Source organism: Diospyros lotus, chromosome 13 (genome assembly GCF_014633365.1).
Source record: "Diospyros lotus cultivar Yz01 chromosome 13, ASM1463336v1, whole genome shotgun sequence".
NCBI lineage: Eukaryota > Viridiplantae > Streptophyta > Magnoliopsida > Ericales > Ebenaceae > Diospyros > Diospyros lotus.
Window position 1 is genome coordinate 18,956,573 of NC_068350.1, and position 21,797 is coordinate 18,978,369.

General features: G+C 39.1%; 2 protein-coding genes and 1 long non-coding RNA gene across 5 annotated transcripts in view; 2 read left to right on the forward strand and 1 right to left on the reverse strand.

Annotated features, from left to right (window-relative positions):
* The first annotated feature begins 3,347 nt into the window (after positions 1–3,347).
* On the forward strand, positions 3,348–6,631 carry LOC127787869 (probably inactive leucine-rich repeat receptor-like protein kinase IMK2). The gene is made up of 2 exons (XM_052315930.1): positions 3,348–5,545; positions 5,695–6,631. The coding sequence occupies exons 1-2, from the start codon at positions 3,688–3,690 to the stop codon at positions 6,318–6,320; spliced, it is 2,484 nt and encodes an 827-aa protein (XP_052171890.1). The 5' UTR covers positions 3,348–3,687; the 3' UTR covers positions 6,321–6,631.
* A 418-nt stretch (positions 6,632–7,049) lies between these two features.
* Positions 7,050–21,797, reverse strand: part of LOC127787870 (protein DETOXIFICATION 44, chloroplastic) — a 32,972-nt gene continuing 18,224 nt past the window's right edge. For 2 of the 3 annotated variants that reach the window (XM_052315932.1, XM_052315931.1), the window contains exons 6-13: positions 20,621–20,717; positions 20,412–20,512; positions 11,021–11,184; positions 9,794–9,865; positions 9,566–9,682; positions 8,372–8,467; positions 8,170–8,291; positions 7,050–7,665 (exon numbers count right to left, since the gene is read on the reverse strand). In XM_052315932.1, the coding sequence (XP_052171892.1) occupies positions 7,590–7,665; positions 8,170–8,291; positions 8,372–8,467; positions 9,566–9,682; positions 9,794–9,865; positions 11,021–11,184; positions 20,412–20,512; positions 20,621–20,717 (845 nt within the window). In that variant the 3' untranslated portion in view covers positions 7,050–7,589. Of the gene's footprint in view, positions 7,666–8,169; positions 8,292–8,371; positions 8,468–9,565; positions 9,683–9,793; positions 9,866–11,020; positions 11,185–20,411; positions 20,513–20,620; positions 20,718–21,797 lie in introns of those variants that run through there. The other variant, XR_008020262.1, reaches the window with a different exon arrangement.
* LOC127787871 (uncharacterized) lies at positions 13,325–21,691 on the forward strand. Its single transcript, XR_008020263.1, has 3 exons — positions 13,325–13,472; positions 19,986–20,150; positions 21,544–21,691. It is a non-coding gene; the product is annotated as an uncharacterized LOC127787871 (long non-coding RNA).

The following is a 21,797-nucleotide window of genomic DNA, read 5'->3' on the forward strand; positions in this document are numbered from 1 at the left end:
AATTGTAAACACCCCTCACTATAAATAGGGATCAAAAATACTATTGTAAGAAGGAGAACAACAATAACATACAGTTACTCTATCAGAATAACCAGAGAACAGTTGTGGAGTAGTCATTGTTCTGGCTGAATCACGTAAAAATTTCTATGTCTGTTCTATTCGGTTTCTTCTCTTTGTATTTTGGGCTTATATCCTCATTGTGGGCCTACGAATCACGGTCAGTTGAATATGAACTTTGACATAAACTAATTTGATAATTTATTTATTTAATATATGATATTTAAATAAATGAACAATGATTTACAAATTATGCACTTATTATTTAAATAAACGAGGCTAGTGGTGTAATTACATACACTAAAATGGTACTTAAGCAAATGCCTTTGAGCATAAAGGGGTGGAAGGTTAAATACAATTCTAATTAGGTTAGGATTATAACCTAACCCTAGCATTATGAAGACCCCTTGTGCCTCACTTTCAAGCAAATTTTTGTAACATACTTCCAATAAAAAAAAAAAAGTAGCAAAGAACTATCATTCTTTAAGCTTGAAAATTTGCTTCTAGTTAATGAGTTCGACCTAGAGATGATTTGCGTGTGAATTTTCATTGAAGGTTGGGCAATTGTGTAACTTGATTTAGCGAAATCAAATTCAATAGAAAGCTCTTAAAAAGTAACCCATCATTTGATCCTTTTTATTTTATTATATGCACAATAAATATAACGATCAAAGATTTGTATGTTGATGTATGTGAAGCATAACTAATTAATCTCGATATATAGATGTACATCTTATCATCAAAACATAATACATTACATATGATAGCATGCTCTCTATATCTTAACTTAAAAACTACACTAATGGCCTCCGAATCAATTGAAAATGCAGAGAATGCAAGTCTACAGTCTTTATAACTCGATAAGAATGCCATATATACATACCATGAATACACCTTCTTTGGGAAGTGACCTCTAAGATCACCCCAATGGCAGAAGTCCCTCTTGGGCAACCTTGCTATACCATCATTCATTCATGTCAAGTGCTATAATAGTTGCCCCCAAAGCGTAGATCAACTGGTTAAAAAAAAAAAGATATTAAGGTGTTATTTTTTGGGTCCTAGATTCCATGTTCGAATCCTGATCAGGAAATAGTTTAGCAGGCAAGGAGCGACCCTAAAAAATGAAAAATGTTTACCGCCCTCATGTCTGTGATTGTGCTAGGGGTCGAAACATGCCTGCTAGATTCTCTAATTTACCTCTATTGTTGAAATCGTGGGGTCGAACAACGGGGGACGCTCGTGATGATGTGTTAATCAAAAAAAAAAAACTGTCCATAACAGTTACATAACATGGAAAAAAATAAAAAAATGCACCATGTAATTACATTCATGCTACAGTGACAATAAAGAGGTTTAATGGAAGATTTGCAGTGTTTTAAGCTTCCAAGCACCAAGAGTTGTACCTATAGGTTGTTGTTGTTCACGCCTCTCTTTAGCGACCTCTTCTTATCTTGAGGAGATTTGTCTAGACTTTTTATAATACCCAGCAATTACCCAATTTGCCCCTACTTGATGCCCTACCAGTCCCTTTCATAAGGGTTTTATCTTGACCCAGTCTTTAGGGCAAACAAACATCAAATTCAACCCTAGTTGCTTTTCTCTAGGTTGCATTGAATTCCTGTACGTAGTGGTCCCCTCTATCTTACATGCCTTATTTTTGCCTCCTTTCATTCTCCAGATCTGTCCATAATAATTCTTAAAAGACACTAACGGGAAGATTTTTGGTCATTACATTGGTTTAATTAGCACCTCAATTAATTAATTAGTCATTTTTATTTCTCTTATCCTAACTCTCTTTATTAGTCAGTCACATAACCTCTCTATCAATTAATTAATTAATTAATTAATGCAATCATCATGGATCACCTTAATTGACAACCTTTTACATGTAGCCCACAGTCCAAGTCGACCCAAATATTGTAAATAAAATATATTGCCAAAAACTCGTGGCTCTATTAATAAAGTCTAATTCCAAACTTGTCCAATGTGGAGGATATAAGTCCTGACCTTTTTGTGATTTGTTCGACCAAAACTTGAATTTGTCCATGAGCAAGACAGAGTTTTGGTGTTTTAATTTTGATTAACTAAGGCAGGGCTCTCATGTCTCTCCATCTTTGATCGATTGAAGACCACCTTTTAGTATATTTTAATCAATCTTCTTTCTCAAACTTGATTCTCCATAATCATTTCCATGTAGTAAAAATGCAAAAGTTGAGTCAAAAAGACCTAAAAGTTAACATATATAGTGATTATTGGCTTTAAAAAGTAAATTAAGGGGGGGGGTAACTTAAACTAAGAAAAAGAAAAAGAACAAAATAATGATTCTTGTTTATTTATTGTTATTGTAATTTTTCTTATATATAGTTTGAATTGAAGTAGTGCGTGTCGTTTCCCTCCTAATTTGTTAAAAATGAGAACTAATTCACTGTATTATTATTATTATTATTATTATGAGCATAAAATTAGGAATTAAACAGATTTTGTATTGTATATTAAATGGATGGTGTGAGTATTATTTGTTATTTTAGTTTCATTGTTAATTAAAGTCCTTAAAGAGAGAATGCTCTACTGCTGTGCTGTGAGTCTGTGAGAAGAATAAGGAAAAGTTAGAAAGGAAGAAGATGAAGGTTTAGAGGCATTCATTCATTCATTTTTGATATATAGATGCAACTGTAAGCAAGCAAGCAAGCGATGGGGGTGGGTGTCTCTCTCTGTCTGTCTCTGTCTGTCTGTCTGTCTATAGATAGTTAATGAAACTCGTTACCATCCATCCATCCATCCATCCATCCATCCCTGCTTGCTTGCTTATCACAATTAAACACACTCAAATATATATATTTAGCGGCTTCAAAAGGACTGACTGACTGACTGTCTACAAGGAGGGAAGGAAGGGAATACCATACATACATTTACCCAGCCAGCTGAGCTGGACATAGAGAATATGATGCCGTATCTACTCGTTATTATTGTTTCTTTCTATCTGGGTCGGGTCGGGTCGGGTCGGGTCGATCCTTGCACGCATCCGCATTTGTATTCGCGGATTACTACTAAATACATGTTATTTGTGATGATGCCGTGTATTACGCTTACGCGGTTATATAATATTATATATATAGAAAAGAAAATAAAAGAAAAAGGCCCCACCAAAATGTCATTTAGCCGTTAGGAAGGAAGGTCCGTGGTCGTGGTCGTGGGTCAAGGGGTAAGGGCAAAGCGCAGGCCATTTAGCCGTTAGTATTTATTTATTGGATCCTTCCTTCTCATCTGATCTTACCTGAACCCCCAAAAAAGTAGCCGTTAGGGATCAACGGGTGGCAAAGACTTTTCTTTCTGCCAGTCCTCTCCCCACTATTCTTCTCCTTATTCATCTCATCCACTGTTCTCTTCCTTCCCAACACAACAACAACAACAACAACAACTAGATATAGAGAGAAAGCGAGGGAAAGAGAAGGAGGAGCAGAGGCGTTAGAGAGTCAGTCTCTCTCTCTCTCTCTCTATCTCTCTCTTTTCTTCTTTTTCTAATTTTACCTACTTGATTTTGGGTGGTTTGATTCATCAGTGCTCTTCAATTACCAAGTAATTGGTTCAGTTCAATTCGATTCGGTTTTGGTTTTGCATTTGAGCTAGCTAATGGCTCAATCACGGCGATACCCATTTCGTAACCTCCTGCTGCTCTTGTTTGTTCGTCTGCTACTCTTCCTGGTCTCCAGTACTTCTTCTGCTTCAGCGCAGCGGTGGGATGGGGTGGTTGTCACCGCGGCGGATTTCCAAGCTCTCAGGGCCCTCAAGAACGAATTCGTTGATCTCAGAGGGGTTCTCAGGAGCTGGAACGACAGCGGCTACGCCGCTTGCTCCGGCGGCTGGGCCGGCATCAAGTGTGTCAAGGGGCAGGTCATCGCCATCCAGCTTCCCTGGCGAGGATTGGGCGGCCAAATCTCCCCCAAGATCGGCCAGCTTCAAGCTCTCCGGAAGCTCAGCCTCCACGACAATCTTCTCACCGGCGCTGTCCCCTATTCCCTCGGCCTCCTCCCGCATCTCCGGGGCCTTTATCTCTTCAACAACCGGCTGTCCGGCTCCATCCCTCCTCCCATCGGCAACTGCCCCGCTCTTCAGGCTCTTGATCTCAGCAACAACCGGCTTTCCGGCACAATCCCTCCCAATCTTGCAAACTCCACCAGGTTGTACAGACTCAACCTGAGCTTCAATTCCATCTCGGGTCCCATTCCGGCAAGTTTTACCAAATCCTTTTCTCTTTCTATCCTCGCTCTCCAACACAACAACCTCTCCGGTTCCATCCCCGATTCCTGGGAAGCATTTCAACTTCAAACCTTGACGCTTGATCATAACATGCTCTCTGGAAGCATCCCATCTTCTTTGGGCAAGATGGGCAGCCTTGAAGTGCTTAGTTTGAGTCATAACCAGATTGATGGTGCCATACCAAATGAATTAGGCAATCTCTCAAAGCTTCAACTACTTGATTTATCGGATAACTCCATTGATGGGGGCTTTCCAGCCAGTTTATCCAACCTCCATTCCCTTGTTTCTTTGAGTCTAGCAGACAATCGTGGTCTGGGTAATCAAATCCCGGACGCCATTAACAGATTGCAGAATCTTTCAGTCCTAAACTTGAAGAACAACCATTTCAATGGCCATGTTCCGGCTACTATCGGGAATATCTCCAGCATCACCCAACTTGATTTGTCTAGTAACAATTTCACCGGAAAAATTCCAACTACACTTGAAAACTTACCCAGCCTCTCTTATTTCAATGTTTCCTACAATAATCTTTCGGGCTCTGTTCCACCTCTTCTTTCTAAAAGATTTAATTCGAGTTCGTTTGTGGGGAACTTGCAACTCTGTGGATACGATTCGTCAACTGCGTGCCCGTCTGCCCCGCCCCAAATTCCTCCATCTCCATCGCCGGAGAGTTCAACTTCAACGCATCACCACCGCAAACTGAGCACCAAGGACATAATCCTCATAGCAGCCGGGGCTCTCCTTCTGGTTCTACTGCTGCTGTGCTGTATTCTGCTCTGTTCCCTGATCAGAAAAAGAACAGCCACAAAAGCAAAGAAGGGCAAGGCATCGGGTCAGGCAGCGGATGCTGCAGGAGGCGAGAAGCCGGCGCCTGCAGTCGGGGCTGAAAGTGAATCGGGTGGCGAAGCAGGTGGAAAACTAGTCCATTTTGACGGTCCATTTGTGTTCACAGCTGACGATTTATTGTGCGCAACCGCGGAGATAATGGGGAAGAGCACTTATGGGACAGTGTACAAAGCAATACTGGAGGATGGCAATGAAGTTGCAGTGAAAAGGCTTCGAGAGAAGGTGGCCAAGGGGCAGAAGGAGTTTGAGAGTGAGGCTGTCTCACTTGGGAAGATTCGACATCCGAATATATTAGCTCTCAGAGCCTACTACTTGGGACCCAAGGGGGAGAAGCTTCTTGTCTATGACTACATGCCCAATGGCAGCCTTGCCTCCTTCCTCCATGGTCAGTTCCTTAACCGAAACTTCAAATTACTAACCAAAACCAACTATAAAAAATGAAGTATATATATATGTATATATATATATATATAATAGCCATAAATGAAGAGGAGTTTGATCTCTCTCTCTCTCTCTCTCTGTTTCCTTGTGCAGCTCGAGGGCCTGAAACTGCGGTGACGTGGCCGACAAGGATGAGCATAGCCATGGGAATCACAAGAGGACTGTGTTACCTTCACAGCAAGGAGAACATGGCACACGGGAACCTCACATCGAGCAACATAGCACTCGACGAAAAAGCAAACCCAAAGATTGCAGATGTTGGTCTCTCGCGGCTGATGACTAGTGCTGCCAACACCAATGTGATAGCCACTGCAGGCACGCTTGGCTATCGAGCACCGGAGCTCTCAAAGCTGAAGCACGCCAGCACGAAGACCGACGTTTACAGCCTCGGGGTGATCATCCTGGAGCTGCTAACAGGGAAGTCCCCCAGCGAGGCAACGGATGGGGCTGATTTGCCTCAATGGGTGGCTTCAATTGTGAAGGAGGAGTGGACTAATGAAGTGTTCGATGTGGAGCTTATGAGGGATGCTTCCAATTCCGGCGACGAGTTGCTGAATACGTTGAAACTAGCCCTGCACTGTGTTGACCCCTCGCCGGCGGCCAGGCCAGAAGCTCAGCAGGTTCTCCAGCAGCTGGAGGAGATCAAGCCGGAGCTGGCGACCGCTTCTGCTGAGGATGATGATGCCACTGCTACAGAACCAGCACCAAAAAGTGATTAATTAATTAATATAATCATAATATGATTATTGGATTGGTTAATAATAATAATAATAATAATAATAATAATAATAATAATAATAATAGTAATTTGTTTATTTATTTGGGGGGGGGGGGGGGGGGGGGGGGGTGGTGGGGGAGAGGGAGAGATTCAGATAGATTGAATTTGATTTCTTTCGTTAGGATAGCTTGTTCTTTAATTCGTTTGTATATATAGACCTCTCAGTTTATTCATTTGGATTTGATTATAGGGTTGCAATGATGTATTTGGTTGATTCAGAAAGAATAAGAATATTGTTTTGTATGCTGTTTAGGGTATAATCTCATCATCAAACACATTGACTGTGCGAACCCTTATGATTTCTAGACATGAAAGACAACAAATCTTAAATCTCAAATGAAATTTGTTGCATCAATTTTGAATTCTCCAAACCTCAATTTTCATTAATTTAAATTTATTTTATTTCATCCACTTAATTTTAAGTGTTTTTTTTTAATCTTCTCTCATGTTCAAACCATCTTTATTGTGAATCTCTCTTATTTTACAAGAAGCACCCCGGTCCAGCCTAAATTAAATAATTCTGATTTCTCCCAACTGTAAATAGCACAACACTCCTCGGGGAATAGTTTTTAAGCAGCCACAATTCCAGGAGTGCATACCATTCATAACAGCATATCTAGTTGGAGAAGGGCCATCTCTCAAAAGAGAGTATTTTTGCATAGGAACTGGATTCAGAAAACAAAGGCATATTAACATTAAGGCTCTGAAAAATTCAAATCATATCAAGCTGTTGCAGCAGCAAGGGGTAAAAAAAAAGGGTCAAAGCATACAAAATTCTGAGCTACATAAGAATCACATTTTGTATTTGGGTCAAGTATACACACCCTGACAGTTTAACAGTTTCGCTGAACGAGAAGTAGTCTAGAAAAGGGGAGGAACCACTACCACCTCCCCTGTCCTTCATCCAATATTTCACCATCCATCACATCAGCTCCTCTTGTCGTTGCGCAATATTTGATCATCCATTTGTTTTGCAGGTGCCTATCAATCTAGCATTGACTGCTTCTGGCTCACAAAAAGCCATCATGCCTGGTCATAGTACTCGAGGTATGCATCCCAAAACCAACTCGTGGCCTTCAAGTTTAATGCTCGTATTTAAGTCAGCTTGTGGTCTGAATAAATGTATCAACTGGTTCTCGTGTCATTGGTTCAAAAGACTGGTGAAATTGACTATTATGCAGAGGGGAGAATGTAGATCGCTGATCAGAATTTATCCATCAATCCGGGAATTTTCCTGATCCAACTCGGACCAAACCAATTTCCACGGTCCATCTTTTGTTCCTAGCCTGGGATGTACAAGTAGTCATCACTCATCAGACAAAGATGCAAAGGAGAAACCTCTTTTAATTTAATCATGGAACGTGCTTTATATTGAAAGCCTCCAGAATTAGGGCTAAATTTTCAACCCAAAAAATTGCAAGTACTCAATTAATACATTCATACATGAAACTCAGCCGGACAAGTTTTCTTCAGAACTGTTAACCACTCTATAAGGTCATAATACAGACAAAAATAGGCGATCATCACAAAGGTCCTGCCCCCCGTGCTCTTATCCAACACTTAAAACAGCCCTATTTAGTATTCAAATTAGCTGACAGTGGAATGATCCTAGTGGGGGAAAGGGAAGGGGTAATGTGTGTGTGTGTTTGTTGGGTGGGGGGGGGGAGGGCTCACATTGGCGTTATCTAGCTGCTAAAAGTTGGTCTTTATCTAAAAAGTACATAAATTTAAAGAATGTCAACTCCAGATTCATATCGGTCTTAAAGGAAGAAATTTTTAAATAATGTTACCTCCAGATTCCTGCTGCCACCCGTAAGGTCATAAATAGAAACAACCCTGTCCAGACTCCAGCAAGACCAAATGCAGGAGCAGCAACAAGTAAGAATATTGATGAAATGATTCCAACAAGCACCTGGTTACCCCAGATAGTGAGCTGAGGAAGGAATGATCAAGTGAAACTATAAAGCACCTTAAATAAACAGTTAGAAATACCATTGAGTATGCTGCATATCCAAAATCTGAGACCCCATAGTAGAGCCCATCAAGAACAAAAGCAAGAGCATTAATTGGCTGAGATCCAGCAACAAACTGCAAACAAATTGATCACACATTCATTACTATAGCTTGCCAAACTCTGCTGAAGCCACAGGTAGGGAAAATATAACACAAATCCCAAAATTGACAATAGGAATCAATGCCTCAAGTTTGAATGTGTCCACACTGAAATAATTAGAGAACACATTACTGTAACTACCGGGTCCATTGGGTATTCTATTCTTAACAAACAAAGACTTTTCAAGGTTGAAAATAATATAATTATGAAAAGGAGGGGCATGATCCAAATACATGACAATCTCTGCTAGCAAACTTCTCTTTTATCAGTATAGCAATAGATGTGATCATAAAGCTCAATAATTTATTCACAAGTTACCCCTCAACTATGATATGAAACTACTACTCAGAGCAATTTTACAACATCATTTCAGTAGCCATAGTCCTATTGCAGGTAGTCTTTTTGAAATAAATTGATGGGAGAAACAAAAGAACATTATTTCATCACCCAGAAAAGCATTAAAGCTTTTATAAAATAATTATATCAAATCATTATTAAAACCCTGAGGTGCCTCAGAGGAATTGCCAATATAGGCATATATTTTTGTCCTTTTCTTAAATTCTGTTGTATGCATTGAGTCATGTTGCTAAGGTTTGGTGTTTCTTTTTGTTGCTTATGCATTGAGCCAGAATCCAGTGTAGTATATCCTTATGAAATCCACGCCTTAAAATTTCAACTTCAGGGGCTCAAATTAACTGTCAATCTCAGTTGATACACAATTATTCTAGAATTTTGCATATAAATAGTGAAGTGGCTACCATCATTAACATTTGTAAGCATACCATATAGACCATACTGAATATTTAATATTCCTATAACCTAAACCTTGACAAGGATTAGTTTAAGTTCAAAGTTCAAACAGTGGGCATGCTTAAAACTATCAAAGGCACAAGAGCAGCACATGGCTGAGCTAACCAGACCAAATCTCATATAGATTCCTAAAGATCAAACTATGCGACTGCCCCCCCTATCCCCTTACATAAGAAGAGCAGGTAATGACATCTTAGTTTTTATTTTAACTAGAACACAAACTTCTTCAACAAAGAGTGACTGCCAAATCTATAGTTTCTTACCAGAAGTCCAGACCATGCAATTTTCAGAACTTCTGTATCATTGCTAAATAAGCCAGAGAGTGATTCAAACCCAAGAAACAACACCACAGCCAAGGCAACTCCTGTCAGTAAACCGATCTGATAGATTTGGTCAAAGTAAAACCAGACACTTGGTAAGTGCACGATCTCAGCAAAAATGAGAAAAAAAAAAATCACATGACAAGTAACACAGAAGATAAAATGGTTAACCTGTAGAACTTTGTAAACCACTTGGCGTGCTTGACCAAAATTCCCTCGCGAGTAATCACCAGCAAGAAGAGCCTGAGATAAGTTGATACAATGATGAAGAAGAACAAGATAAGAACCATTTTCCATATATTAGAAATTTTGAACAAATGCCCTGGGTCTTAATGGGATGGGTTTAAAACTTTAAACATTATTTATCTTCCATCATAGCCAGTTCAAAAGCCAATTGACTGTAATAGTGTACATAAACCTCTATCAACGAGATAGTCTTCCCTTGTACCTAATGCCTAATACTCTAGCTATTGTATATGTGATTTGTTCCCCTCTCTAGAACTTCTCCTGGCTAAAGGACCCATCTGTTATCTTCAGTTTGTGAAGTATATTCTGCTATTTTTCACATCCATAGTTCGTTGCATTTTCCTCTTTCCCCAGATTCTCTTCTGGAAATACCAGTCCAACTTTAGTCTATGAAAATAAACTTGCCATTTTCAAAAAGATCATTAAGCACATGTTAAGTGGTATCTACTACTTGTTTCTTCTCCTCCAGAAAGATCATAGATTGAAGGAAAAAGACTCAACCACAAAACAGAAAAGACTGAACCACATAAACAGCTTGCAAGAATTTAAGTTTATTTACATAAAATCTTGTTTACATATAACATAGATATCCATCATGAGGGTTGTTAAAATTGGAATAAGGCATGAAAACAACATTGTTGTCAAAATCAAAATATTTACTGAAATCCATGACAAGAATAAGACTAACATATCACCCACATATGATACAGATCAACCACACAATCAGTGTAGAACTTTAGGTGCACTCCTGATTGCTTGATTGCATAATGAAAAAGTACGAGGGGCTTTATTGTGTGTTTCATCCAAAAGACTTTAAAAGAAACAGGCAGCAATTGACTCATTTCGATTACAAAAGCTGTCGCATTCCATTAGACATTAAAAGGCAAGCAAGGAAATTGAAATACAAATACTTGAACCTAGTGAACAGAGCAATTTGATTCCTAGTTCATCCTCATCATACAGCTAACTTTTTACAAGTAAAATATTCTATCATGTTACCTCCATCCCACAGAAATAATTCTTCAAAGACTAACAGGGTTATGCAACTTTTCAGAGCTTTCTTTCAGCCATTCACTTCTGAGTCAATTCATTTAGTATGAATATGAAACAACATGATATTTGGTTAAAATGTAAATTATGTAAATTTTGCACCTGGCCAGACAGTGCTAAAGCATCAGTGAGTAAAGATACTGTCAACCAAACTTGTAAACAGATCTGATGGCCCGCCATAGGTATGGGGCCTTCTCTTGCTGCAATTGATGTAGATAATGTCATTGTCACTAGTACCGCTAAAGTTCTGCCAATTAGAAGCCCACCTGGAAATTGAGATGAGCAGAAGATCATATTCTGAATAAGATAATAAGAACTCATGCTTAAGTCAGGTTGTATCTTAAATTGGTTATAGCTTTGCAAATAACGGTTCCTCCAATTTGACACTTTCCACAAAATGAGAAGAACAATATCTAATGCTTAAGGTAGTGTTTTAAGTTATGCCATTGTGAATAATCAAGTGAAGCAGATCAAAAGGCAAATGGAACATAGTCTTACCAGGGTTCTAAAACTCAAGAAAGGGGTTTTAGTCCCTCTTACCACTTTACTCATCCAATGAAGGGGCAAACCATGAAAGAAAATGATTATAATAAAGAGGATCATTTTATGTTGATCCTGTATTGTGTTTGTGCTTCCAGCATTATATGGGATTATGAACATCCTTTGAAGTTGAAAAATAAGTTTTATTGGACGACTATAAAACTAGCTCTATTGTATGGGTAGTTAAGCACCACCATGTGCAAAATATGAATGTACCTAAGATGTATAATGGATATGCAGCCTATAAGAAAAGACATAATAGAATCAGATTATCAATAGTAAAGTTGGAATAGCACTTACTCAAGATAAGATGTGCAAGATGTGATTAGTAGCACTAGTTTCAAATAAGATATGAGATGTGATTAAGATGGTTTGATTATCTGAGAAGAAGACCAATAGATGCATCCATGAAAAGAAGTGGATGGAATGAAAAATGTTGGTAGCAGAAGAGCTGGAGGAAGACCAATAAAAGTTTAGTAAAGAACTCTTAGGCATGACATGGAATATAATAGCCTTGGAAATAATGTGGTTATAGATAAAGATGATTGATGAGGTAGAATCCATATAGCTGACTCCACCAAATCGGATCAAGACTTACCGTGTTGTGTCATTGTTGATGACCAAATACTGTGGTTCCTGATTTTAAGATGATGTAAACTCATTATGAATGAGAAGGTACCATAGTTGTCAAAGGTGCACCTAGGTGTGAGGCGCAGCTCTGTGTCCTTCATCACCACTGAGGCACAGCGCCATGAAAGAGGTGCTGCAAGGTGCCACCTCATGTGCCCTGTATATGTAAGCATATTAAAACCCTATTTCTTGTCCATCTTGTCATCTTAAATCTTATTTTTCTTGTTGATTTGATTGCATATTCTTGTATATCAGTGAGAGGAGAGCTTAGCGGTGTCAGCTGGAGGTTTGTCTAATTTCCCAGTAGCTGGGATCCTTTGACAGTGATATTCGCTTGCTAGAGAACTAGTGTAAATTGTAGCATGTGACCTGTTTTCGTCTACAGTCACCAAAGGCAAGTGACCGCCCTTTCAGTGACTTTCTCTATTAGCCAATGTTAGAATATATTTGTATTTCCAGTAGCTTATTGGGTTTCATTCTATTTGTAGTTTATTTGGTACATTTAGTTGTCTTGATCCATGTTTATATATTGGCTTGATAGATGGATAAAAGATAACATTCTCTTGACATGATATCAGAGCCCCTATCCTAAGGTTTTCTGGGTTCTTCTCACTAGTTCTTCTCCACCAGCGAGAATGGTTGTCACTGGAGTTCCTCCTTACCACTGCTGCTAGCACTAACCGCCGCCTTCGCCGACACTGCCGACATCGTCGATTGCTGCTGTGCCCGCAACCTTCGGCCGCCTCTGGTGTGCGCACACGCGACTGTCTCAGACACACCGCGCGACCACCGGGCTTCTTCCTTACTGTCAGTAGCCGCCGTCAACTACACCACCTTCGCACGCAACCGCCATCGTCGCTGCTTGGACAACTGGCCAGCAATTGTCGTTCTCTCGTCGCGGCTCACGACCTCCACCAGATCCAGTTGCCTCCGCCTCATATTTGCCCGCCGCCGCCTCGATCTACCCAGATCTGACTGCCTCCTCCTTGGTTTGCCCAGATCCAACCGTCATCGGTTCGATCTGCCTAGATTTGGTTGCTGGCGCTGCCTTGATCTGCCCAGATCTGGCCGCAACCACTATGTTCACCGCTGCTCGATTTCTCAGATCTAGAAGAGATCTTGCCTCCAGTTGAATGCGAGGCACTAGATCCGACAGATCTGGTGACTCCAACCTCCAATCTCTCTCTTTGGTGGTTGTTCCACATCATCGGCTTCGAATTCGGTGTCGGTGTCTCGTTCGTTGTAGTCGTCGCCAATTGACGCCATCACTGCTGTTGCGGTCGCAACTGTCTTCTTCTTCACGTCCCCTATTGCTCTCGGCCGCTAGATCTCTCCTTTGCTCCATCGATGGCTGACCCTCCAACTTCCGATGTTGCCAACCTCGGTAATGTTATTAGTCCCAATAATTTTGTGCTCATGATTGAACCGGTGAATCATTCCCATTCTGGGGAGTTACAGAATCTTCATGTTTCATATAGACTAAAAGGAAAAAATTGCCTAAGGTGGTCCCAATTGGTTAAGACTTTCCTTAAGGGAAAGGGACTGCTCAGTCACTTGTTAGGTATAGGACCACAATCAGGGGATCCACTATTTATCGCATGGGATGAGCGTGACTCCATGGTTATGGCATGGCTTTGGAATGCTATGGAGCTAGAAATTAGTGATACATGTATCTTCTCGTTTACTGCACAAGAAATTAGGGATACCATCCAACAGACTTATTCCAAGAAAAAATGACTCTGCTCAGATATATAAAATTAAGGTTAAACTAATGGCAGCTAAACAAGGTAATCTTTCTGTTACAGAGTATACCAATTCACTAAAAAATCTCTGGCAGGAAATGGATCACTATCGTTCTCTTCCAATGAAGGACAAAGAAGATGATGCGCTAGTGTGTTAGTATATTGAAAAAGACCATATCTATGATTTTTTGTCTGGCCTTAGGCTGAAGTTTGATCGAGTGCGGGATCAAATATTTGGAAAGGAGGAGTTACCATCGTTAAATGAGACAATTGCTATTGTTAGGGCTGAAGAAAGCCGATGCAATGTGATGCTTATAGATCAAAGACTAGAGGGTTTTACATTGGTCATACAAGGTACTAAGGGTACTCTCACAATTGAGCTTAATGATTCTCCTCCAACAAGCAAGAAGCTTGATTAGAGACGACAAAATAGATCTAATTTGGTATGTAATTACTGCAAGAAGAAGGGGCACGTTAAAGATGAATGTTACAAGCTTCATGGCAAACCACAAGGGACTGATGGGGGGGGTTTATCAGACTACGGAAAGGGCAAGCAAATGTATCATTATCAAGAGAAGTGCACCAGCATAGGGAAGAGGTTGGATCTCATGAGTCGTCTACTTCTGCAAGGCTTGGTAGACATGATATTGAAAGGTTGAAGGCACTTCTTAACACTCTTGGTTCATCTTCTCTTAATCTAAGTGCTTGTTCCTTTGCTCAGTCAGGTATGTCACTTGTTTCTCATGATTATAGTGCCTCAAATCCTACTTCATGGATAATTGATTATGGGACAACAGATCACACGACTTTTAATTCAATTTCATTCTCCACTTATACCCCTTGTTCTAGTTCCCGAAAAATTCTAACTGCTGATGGTTCTTCTATTATTGTGGCCGGGGTTGGTGATATTCATCTTAGTCCTTCACTTGTACTCAAAAACATATTACATGTTCCAAAACTCACCACCAATCTTGTCTCAATGTATCATCTTCTTCATGATACAAATTGTGTCCTAATTTTTCATCCTAATGGTTGTGTTCTTAGAGTTATATTTCTTTCGTTGTTTAAACATGAAACTATTGAGACATTACATTATGATGTTTGTGAACTTGCTAAGCATCATCGTGCATTTTTTCCTCCTAGTATTACTCACTCTTCTGAGCCCTTTTATCTTGTTCATACTAATATTTGGGGACCCGCACCTGTACACTATCTCGGGTGCCACATGGTTTGTCTCCTTCATTGACGATTGCACTCGACTCACATGGGTACATCTACTCAAGAAAAAAATCTAATGTTAGTGTGGTTTTTCCCATTTTTCACAATATGATCAACAATCAGTTTGGAGTCAAAATTAAAAAGATAAGGTCTAATAACGCACGTTGTGGCGCCCTTGGTCCCACATCTAGGGTGCCACCATAACCCATGGTTACAACCACGACCACTGGCCAAATTTAAAGGTCGGCTATGCCCTAAAAAAGTTAGAACGCCTTGGGTGGGAACTATGTTTTGCTGCCTTCACCTGCTAAGAACTCGAGTTCCCAAAGAAAAATAGACAGCAAAGGGCACTCAAATCTCGATCGGACTACACATTTTACAAGGCCTTGGGGATGGAAGCCCAATTTTTTTGAAACAAAATTAATTTCCAGCAAATTAATCTAAACCCCATTTCCAACCTTAAAATCTCGTCTGTACACACATATTTAATACAAAACCAAGAAAATAAAATACTCGTAAAACTCACAGTACAACAAAAATCTTTTTATGGCTAGTCAACCACGTCCACCGGAGAACTGTCCACTACCACCACTTTTTCTTTACTAGGGCCTGAGCCATCTATGTGGTTAGTGATAAGGGGTGAGTCCTAAGACCCACTAAACGCAATATGTAAAAATAGCAAATTGTAACTCATGACAAACATAGAAAAATATGAAATGAAACATGCATGCAGGCTCGTCCACCTCATCCACCATGGACTCTTGGTGGCCCCATATGATTTTCCCTAGACCCCAACACGAGCTTTGTTTCGTCCTTAAAATCCATAGCCTCATGCACACTCTCCTGTCATCTTATGCAAGTCATGACAATGCAATTTGCACAAAAACATATTAACTCTTACCAAATAATGCCTACTACCTTTCTGACAAATTCCTCTAAGCTGTTAGAATCACTAACATCACACCTCAAAATTACTCTAACAACAATTAAACATAATAAGTAAAAAAAAAAAAAAAACTATTTAAATAGGTACCACTAAACCCAACTTTATCTAATACCATATATATCTCACTTACTTTGCTCCTTAGCTTTCGTTGCTTTCTCCCTTCTAATCCCTCCTTAAATTCAGGCCTCTGCTTTCAGATTGCTCTCCACTATTTATAGCCAATTTACACCATTTCAGCTTCAGCCAAATTGATTCCTTGCTTTCAGATTGCTCTCCACTATTTATACCCAATTTACACCATTTCAACTTCAGCCAAATTAATTCCCAGCCACAATTAAAGTGCCCCACATCTTCCTGAATTCCTGCCTAATTTCATGCAGCTTTCACAGATAAAAATTCCTAAATTCTTGCAGGAATTCAGTATAAAATGTTGTAAAAAGGAGCAGCACCAGGCTGCAGTGCATGACCAATGCGTGTGCGCTCGCGTGGCTCCTCCAAACGGCATCGTTTCAGCGCCAAGCCTGCCTTCAGCAAAATTTCAGTGTCTGCTCCCACAAGGAATCAAACCCACGACCTGCCCTAGCATCCTTGCGCGTGTGACCACCAGGCTGCGTGCTTCCTTATTATATATATGCGCAACAATTAATTATATACAAATCCAACTCCCAATTTCCACAATTATATTTAATCCCCAAAAATTCCACAAACTTCCAATCACTTCCCCATTCAAAAGTACAATAAATTTAATTTCTTCCATTAAATTCCTCAAATCCACAAATCACTAATAAATCACAAATAAATCATCTTAATCTCAGAAATTAATTTATTTTCCAAAATATCGGGATGTTACACATGTGACTATTTTAATCATATATTATCATCTTATTTTCACACTGAAGGCATTATTCATGAGTCTTCGTGTGTTGATACTCCCCAACAAAATGGGATGGTGGAACGGAAAAAAGGACACTTGTTGTCTAATGCCCGTGCCCTTCTCTTTCAAACCAAAGTTCCTAAATATCTATGGAGAGAAGCAGTACTCACTTAAGCTCATTTAATCAATCGCCTTCCGTCCCCTACTCTTGGTAATTTGAGTTTGTAGGACTTATTTGCCCAAATTTATCCTCAATTCACAGTGTTTGTCTCCTTGCCCACTCAGATTTTTGGTTGTGCCGTATTTGTTCATGCTCACCACCGTACCAAACTCAATCCTCGATCCCTTAAATGCGTCTTCATTGGATATTCATCTACTCAAAAAGGGTATAAGTGCTATCATCCTCTTTCTCAACGAACTTTTATCTTCGTTGATGTCACATTCACATTCGTTGAGCATGAGCGGTTCTTTGCAAATTCTGGTCTTCAGGAGGAGCCTCTTCTTCTGGAAGACCCGGGTTGGCTTCATTCTTTTTCTCTCCCGAATGTAACTTCCTCTTCACAGTCTAACCCCAGTGTCTCACAAAGCAAACTTGTATTTGTGTCTCTACCTCTACCTCCTCCTTTAGAAACCGAATAGAGGCCAACAATTGAATCTGTATACTCAAGAAGGAAGGGTGTCATGAAATCTCTTGAGCGTGCCCAGTCGTTTGAACCGGGCTCTAGTCTTAGGGAAAACATTGAGGTAAGTGATTCTCCTTCTCAATCTCAATTCATTGATCATATTTCTAACTCCCGAGATCTTGATCTTCCTATTGCCCTCAAGAAAGAGAGCAGGAAATGCACTCAACATCCTTTGTCTCACTTTGTGTCATTTGATCGAATGTCTCCTCCTCACAGAGTTTCCTTTCCCATCTTGTCTCGATTAAGATTCCTCAAACCCTGTCTGAGGCGCTAGAAAGTGAGAAATGGCAGCATGCCATGAATGTGGAAATGGAAGCCTTGGAGAAGAACATGACATGGGAGGTGGTTGATTTAACTAAAGGAAAGAAACCGGTTGACTGCAAGTGGGTATTCTCTGTTAAGTATAAGACAGATGGATCATTGCAAAGGTATAAGGCCCAACTTGTCGCAAAAGGCTATACACAGACATATGGTGTTGACTACCATGATACATTTGCTCTTGTTGCCAAATTGAATACTGTACGAGTCTTATTATCATTGGTGATGAAGTTGGATTGGAACTTGTCCCAATTTGGCGTAAAGAATGACTTCTTACATGGGGACCTTGAAGAAGAAATCTACATGGTTTGTCCACTGGGTTATGATCATTGTGCAAAAGGGAAAGTATGTAGACTTAAAAAGGCTCTCTATGGATTAAAGTAGTCTCCTAGGGTTTGGTTTGGTAGATTCTCAAAAGCAATATTGTCAATAGGATACAAGCAGAGCCAAGGGGATCATACATTATTTGTGAAACACACAAGATCAGGGGGTGTGATTGTCCTTTTGGTCTATGTGGACGATGTAATAGTTATTGGTAAAGATGAAAAGGAAGAGAAAAACCTAAAGGAGTGTTTAGCAAAAGAATTTGAAATTAAGGACTTATGAAGACTAAAATACTCCTTAGGAATTGAAGTAGCATGGTCTAAGGATGGAATCTTCATATCACAACAAAAATATATTCTTGACCTTCTTACTGAGACTAGTTTGACAAGGTGTAAGCCAGTTGACACTCCAATTGAGGTTGATCACAAGCTTGGTGATGCTACTGGTGATAAGCTTGTTGATCGGGAAATGTACCAAAGACTTGTTGGGAAATTGATCTATTTGTCACACACCCGACTTGACATTGCTTACCCTGTCAACGTTGTGAGCCAGTTTATGCAGAATTCTAAGAAAACTCACATTCGAGTAGTGTATCGTATTCTTCGATATTTGAAAACACATATAGGCAGAGGAATTTTATTCAAAAGGAGCTCCAATATAACTCTAGAAGAGTTCACTAATGCTGATTATGTTGGTTTTGCTACAGATAGACGATCAACATCTGGTCATTGTACTTTTGTTGGAGGGAATTTGAATACATGGAGAAGTAAGAAGCAATCTATTGTGGCCAGATCAAGTGCTCATGTGGAATTTAGGTCTATGGCACTTGGAATTTGTGAGTCACTTTGGCTAAAAATCATTCTTGATGATCTCAGGATCAGGTGGGACGGCCCTATGAAGTTATATTGTGATAACAAATCAGCTATTAGTATTGCTCATAATTCGGTTCAACATGATCCTACCAAGCATGTGGAGACCAGTACTTTATCAGGGAAAAGTTAGATAGCGGGCTGATTTGCACACCGTATATTCCTTCTGCAGAATAGTTGGAGGATATCCTGACTAAAGGGATGTCCAGTCAAATATTCCAAAAACTTATTGGCAAGCTTGGGATGGTTAACCTATATTCCCTAGCTTGAGGGAGGGTATTAGAATATATTTGTATTTCTTGTAGCTTATTGGGTTTCATTCTATTTGTAGTTTATTGGGTAGATTTAGTTGTTATACTTAGTGGTACAAGTCCTGTAATGCATCTTGATCCATCTATATATATTGGCCTAATAGATGAATAAAAGATAACATTCTCTTGATGGCTAGCATGAAATTGTGGTTGCGTCACTGTGCATTCGCTGTGCTTTCTACTGCATTTTTCTTTATTTCTTCTGCTTTCTTTTGCAAGTTAGAAGAAGTTAATTGCAAAAGAAACTATTTCTTTGTTGTAATTGTTTTCCACTGTGTGTTCTACTCTAATTTCTTTTTCTGTCTCCTAATTTTTGTATTAATTTAGAAGAAACTAATTGCAAAGGAAACAAACTGTTTTCTAGAATTGTGTTTCACTGTGTGCACAACTGATTTCTGTTTTTCTCTTCTAATTTCTTTTGTAATTTAAAATAAACTAAATGCTTTTGCTATGTGTTCTACTGTAAGTTTTTCTTTCCTCCAATTTCTTTTGCAGTAAGATGAAACTAATTGCAAAAGAAACTAATTGTTTTCTGCAATAATGTTAGTTGTTATTATAGGATTAGTTATTTGTCATTTATGATTTTCTAAGTTTGCATCTACCTCCTTATAGGTACATATGGAAAAAAATGTTGTACAAGTATTTTACAAGCATTTTGAATAAACGTGTGTCTCATGTGCATGAGGCTCACGCTTCGCCTTGTGCTTCATGCCAAGGCCTAGGCCCCAAGAACTCTTTTGTCCTCAGTGTGCCTTGCGCCTTTGACAACTATGAAAGGTACTAATCCATCCAATAACTTGAGATATCTTTTTTTATTTCTTCTTTTTTGCTCATAAAGTTGAAATCGTGTTCAACATAACCCAGTCCATCAACACTTGTTGTAGCTAATCTAATTAGCAACTTCCAGTTTCAATCAATAAATGCAGAAGATTCACATTCATATTACCCTTTTCACAACATTACCCAAGGAGATACAAGAATAAAGCACAACTCAACTGTTCAATCCTCCATTAAATACTAGGGTTTCAAGTGACATACCAGATTTTAGATATTGAACAACTCTTTCCCCATCAATCTTTGGAGAAACAAGTAATACTTTGTCATTCAACTTCCATAAAAGGATAAAAGCAATCAAATATCTGATGTGAAAACAACACCAAAGAACCCATTAGAAGAAAAACAAGCCAGTTCATAGATTTTTTAGAATGTTGAGAATAATCATTAATTATACCACATCAATGACGTACTCAGAAAACACAGTAGCAATTGCAGCTCCACCAATCCCAAAACCAAAGAGAAAGATCAAAATTGGCTCTAATAGTGCATTCAATAAGTTGCCTGCACCTGAAAATCCAGGCGGGATAACTTTTGTTACAGATGGAAACCAATTTCATTTGATAAATACAAAATCTGGGAATATGTTCACATCCATAATGAAATTCACTAAAGCGGATTGCATGGACTTATCACTAATGAAACATTATGATTGCTTTGTTTCTGTTTTTGTTCTTTTCTTTGTCCCCCCCCCCCCCCCTCATATTTATCCAAAAAACTGTTTACCACTTGTTACAACCTTTTCCATGTAACACAACGTTTTTAATTATCTGTAATTACCCTCAACTTTACTGGACAATATTTTCTCCTAAATTAGATTACTATATGCTCCAAGAACCCTGTGGACCCTGCAATCCAGTTTGCACCAATTCTAAGGCCAAAATATGCCTTACCAAACTGATCCTGGTATGAAATTGTTCCACTTCCTTGTTTGAATTGCTTTGCATATCTTGGTAAGAGTCTTAGCAATTTTGATAGATAGCTTAGTCTAACCTAAATTCCGGCAGAAGCCTCTTACGATAATAGGTTCTACATTACTTCTCAAGTAAGAAAAAAAAACTCTTAAAAAGAAATAATTGCACAGCTTATTTGCCTGAATTGTGAATGTCCTCAAATATTAATAAAGTACTTTTTGTTTATGTATGCTTGAAACTTATGCAGTGAAATGAGATAAAACATACCTCAGGTTCTTTACTGTCTTAACTATTTTTAAAGCAACAAGCTGCATAGCAGACTGTTTTAAAGCAGACTCCCTAAAAATTTGATATAGAAGATTGCCATGATTTGTGTCCCATTCATATGGATGATGAAGCTTAATTTTGGCTTTTTAATGCAGTTGGTGAGAGAAATTCCAAACAGTTGGCATGTAATGTTAGGCATTTACCAGTGTCTTAGCACTGGTGGCCTATTTATCCACAACTGGAATAAGGCTAAATTAATGAGTCCAGATCAATAGGGTATGTCAAATGCTTGCTTTCCAAGAGAGAATCAGGAAATCTGGAATAGAATGTATTGACTAAAATAAATTTGTTTGTAAAGGTTGAATGCTAAATTTTCATATTGTACGTGATGGGTGAACAGAAAGGAAAT

Coding starts and splice junctions, on each gene's coding strand:
- LOC127787869 (XM_052315930.1), top strand. CDS start 3,688: ATGGCTCAATCACGGCGATACCCATTTCGTAACCTCCTGCTGCTCTTG. Junction 5,546..5,694: donor CCTTGCCTCCTTCCTCCATG/GTCAGTTCCTTA, acceptor TTCCTTGTGCAG/CTCGAGGGCCTGAAACTGCG.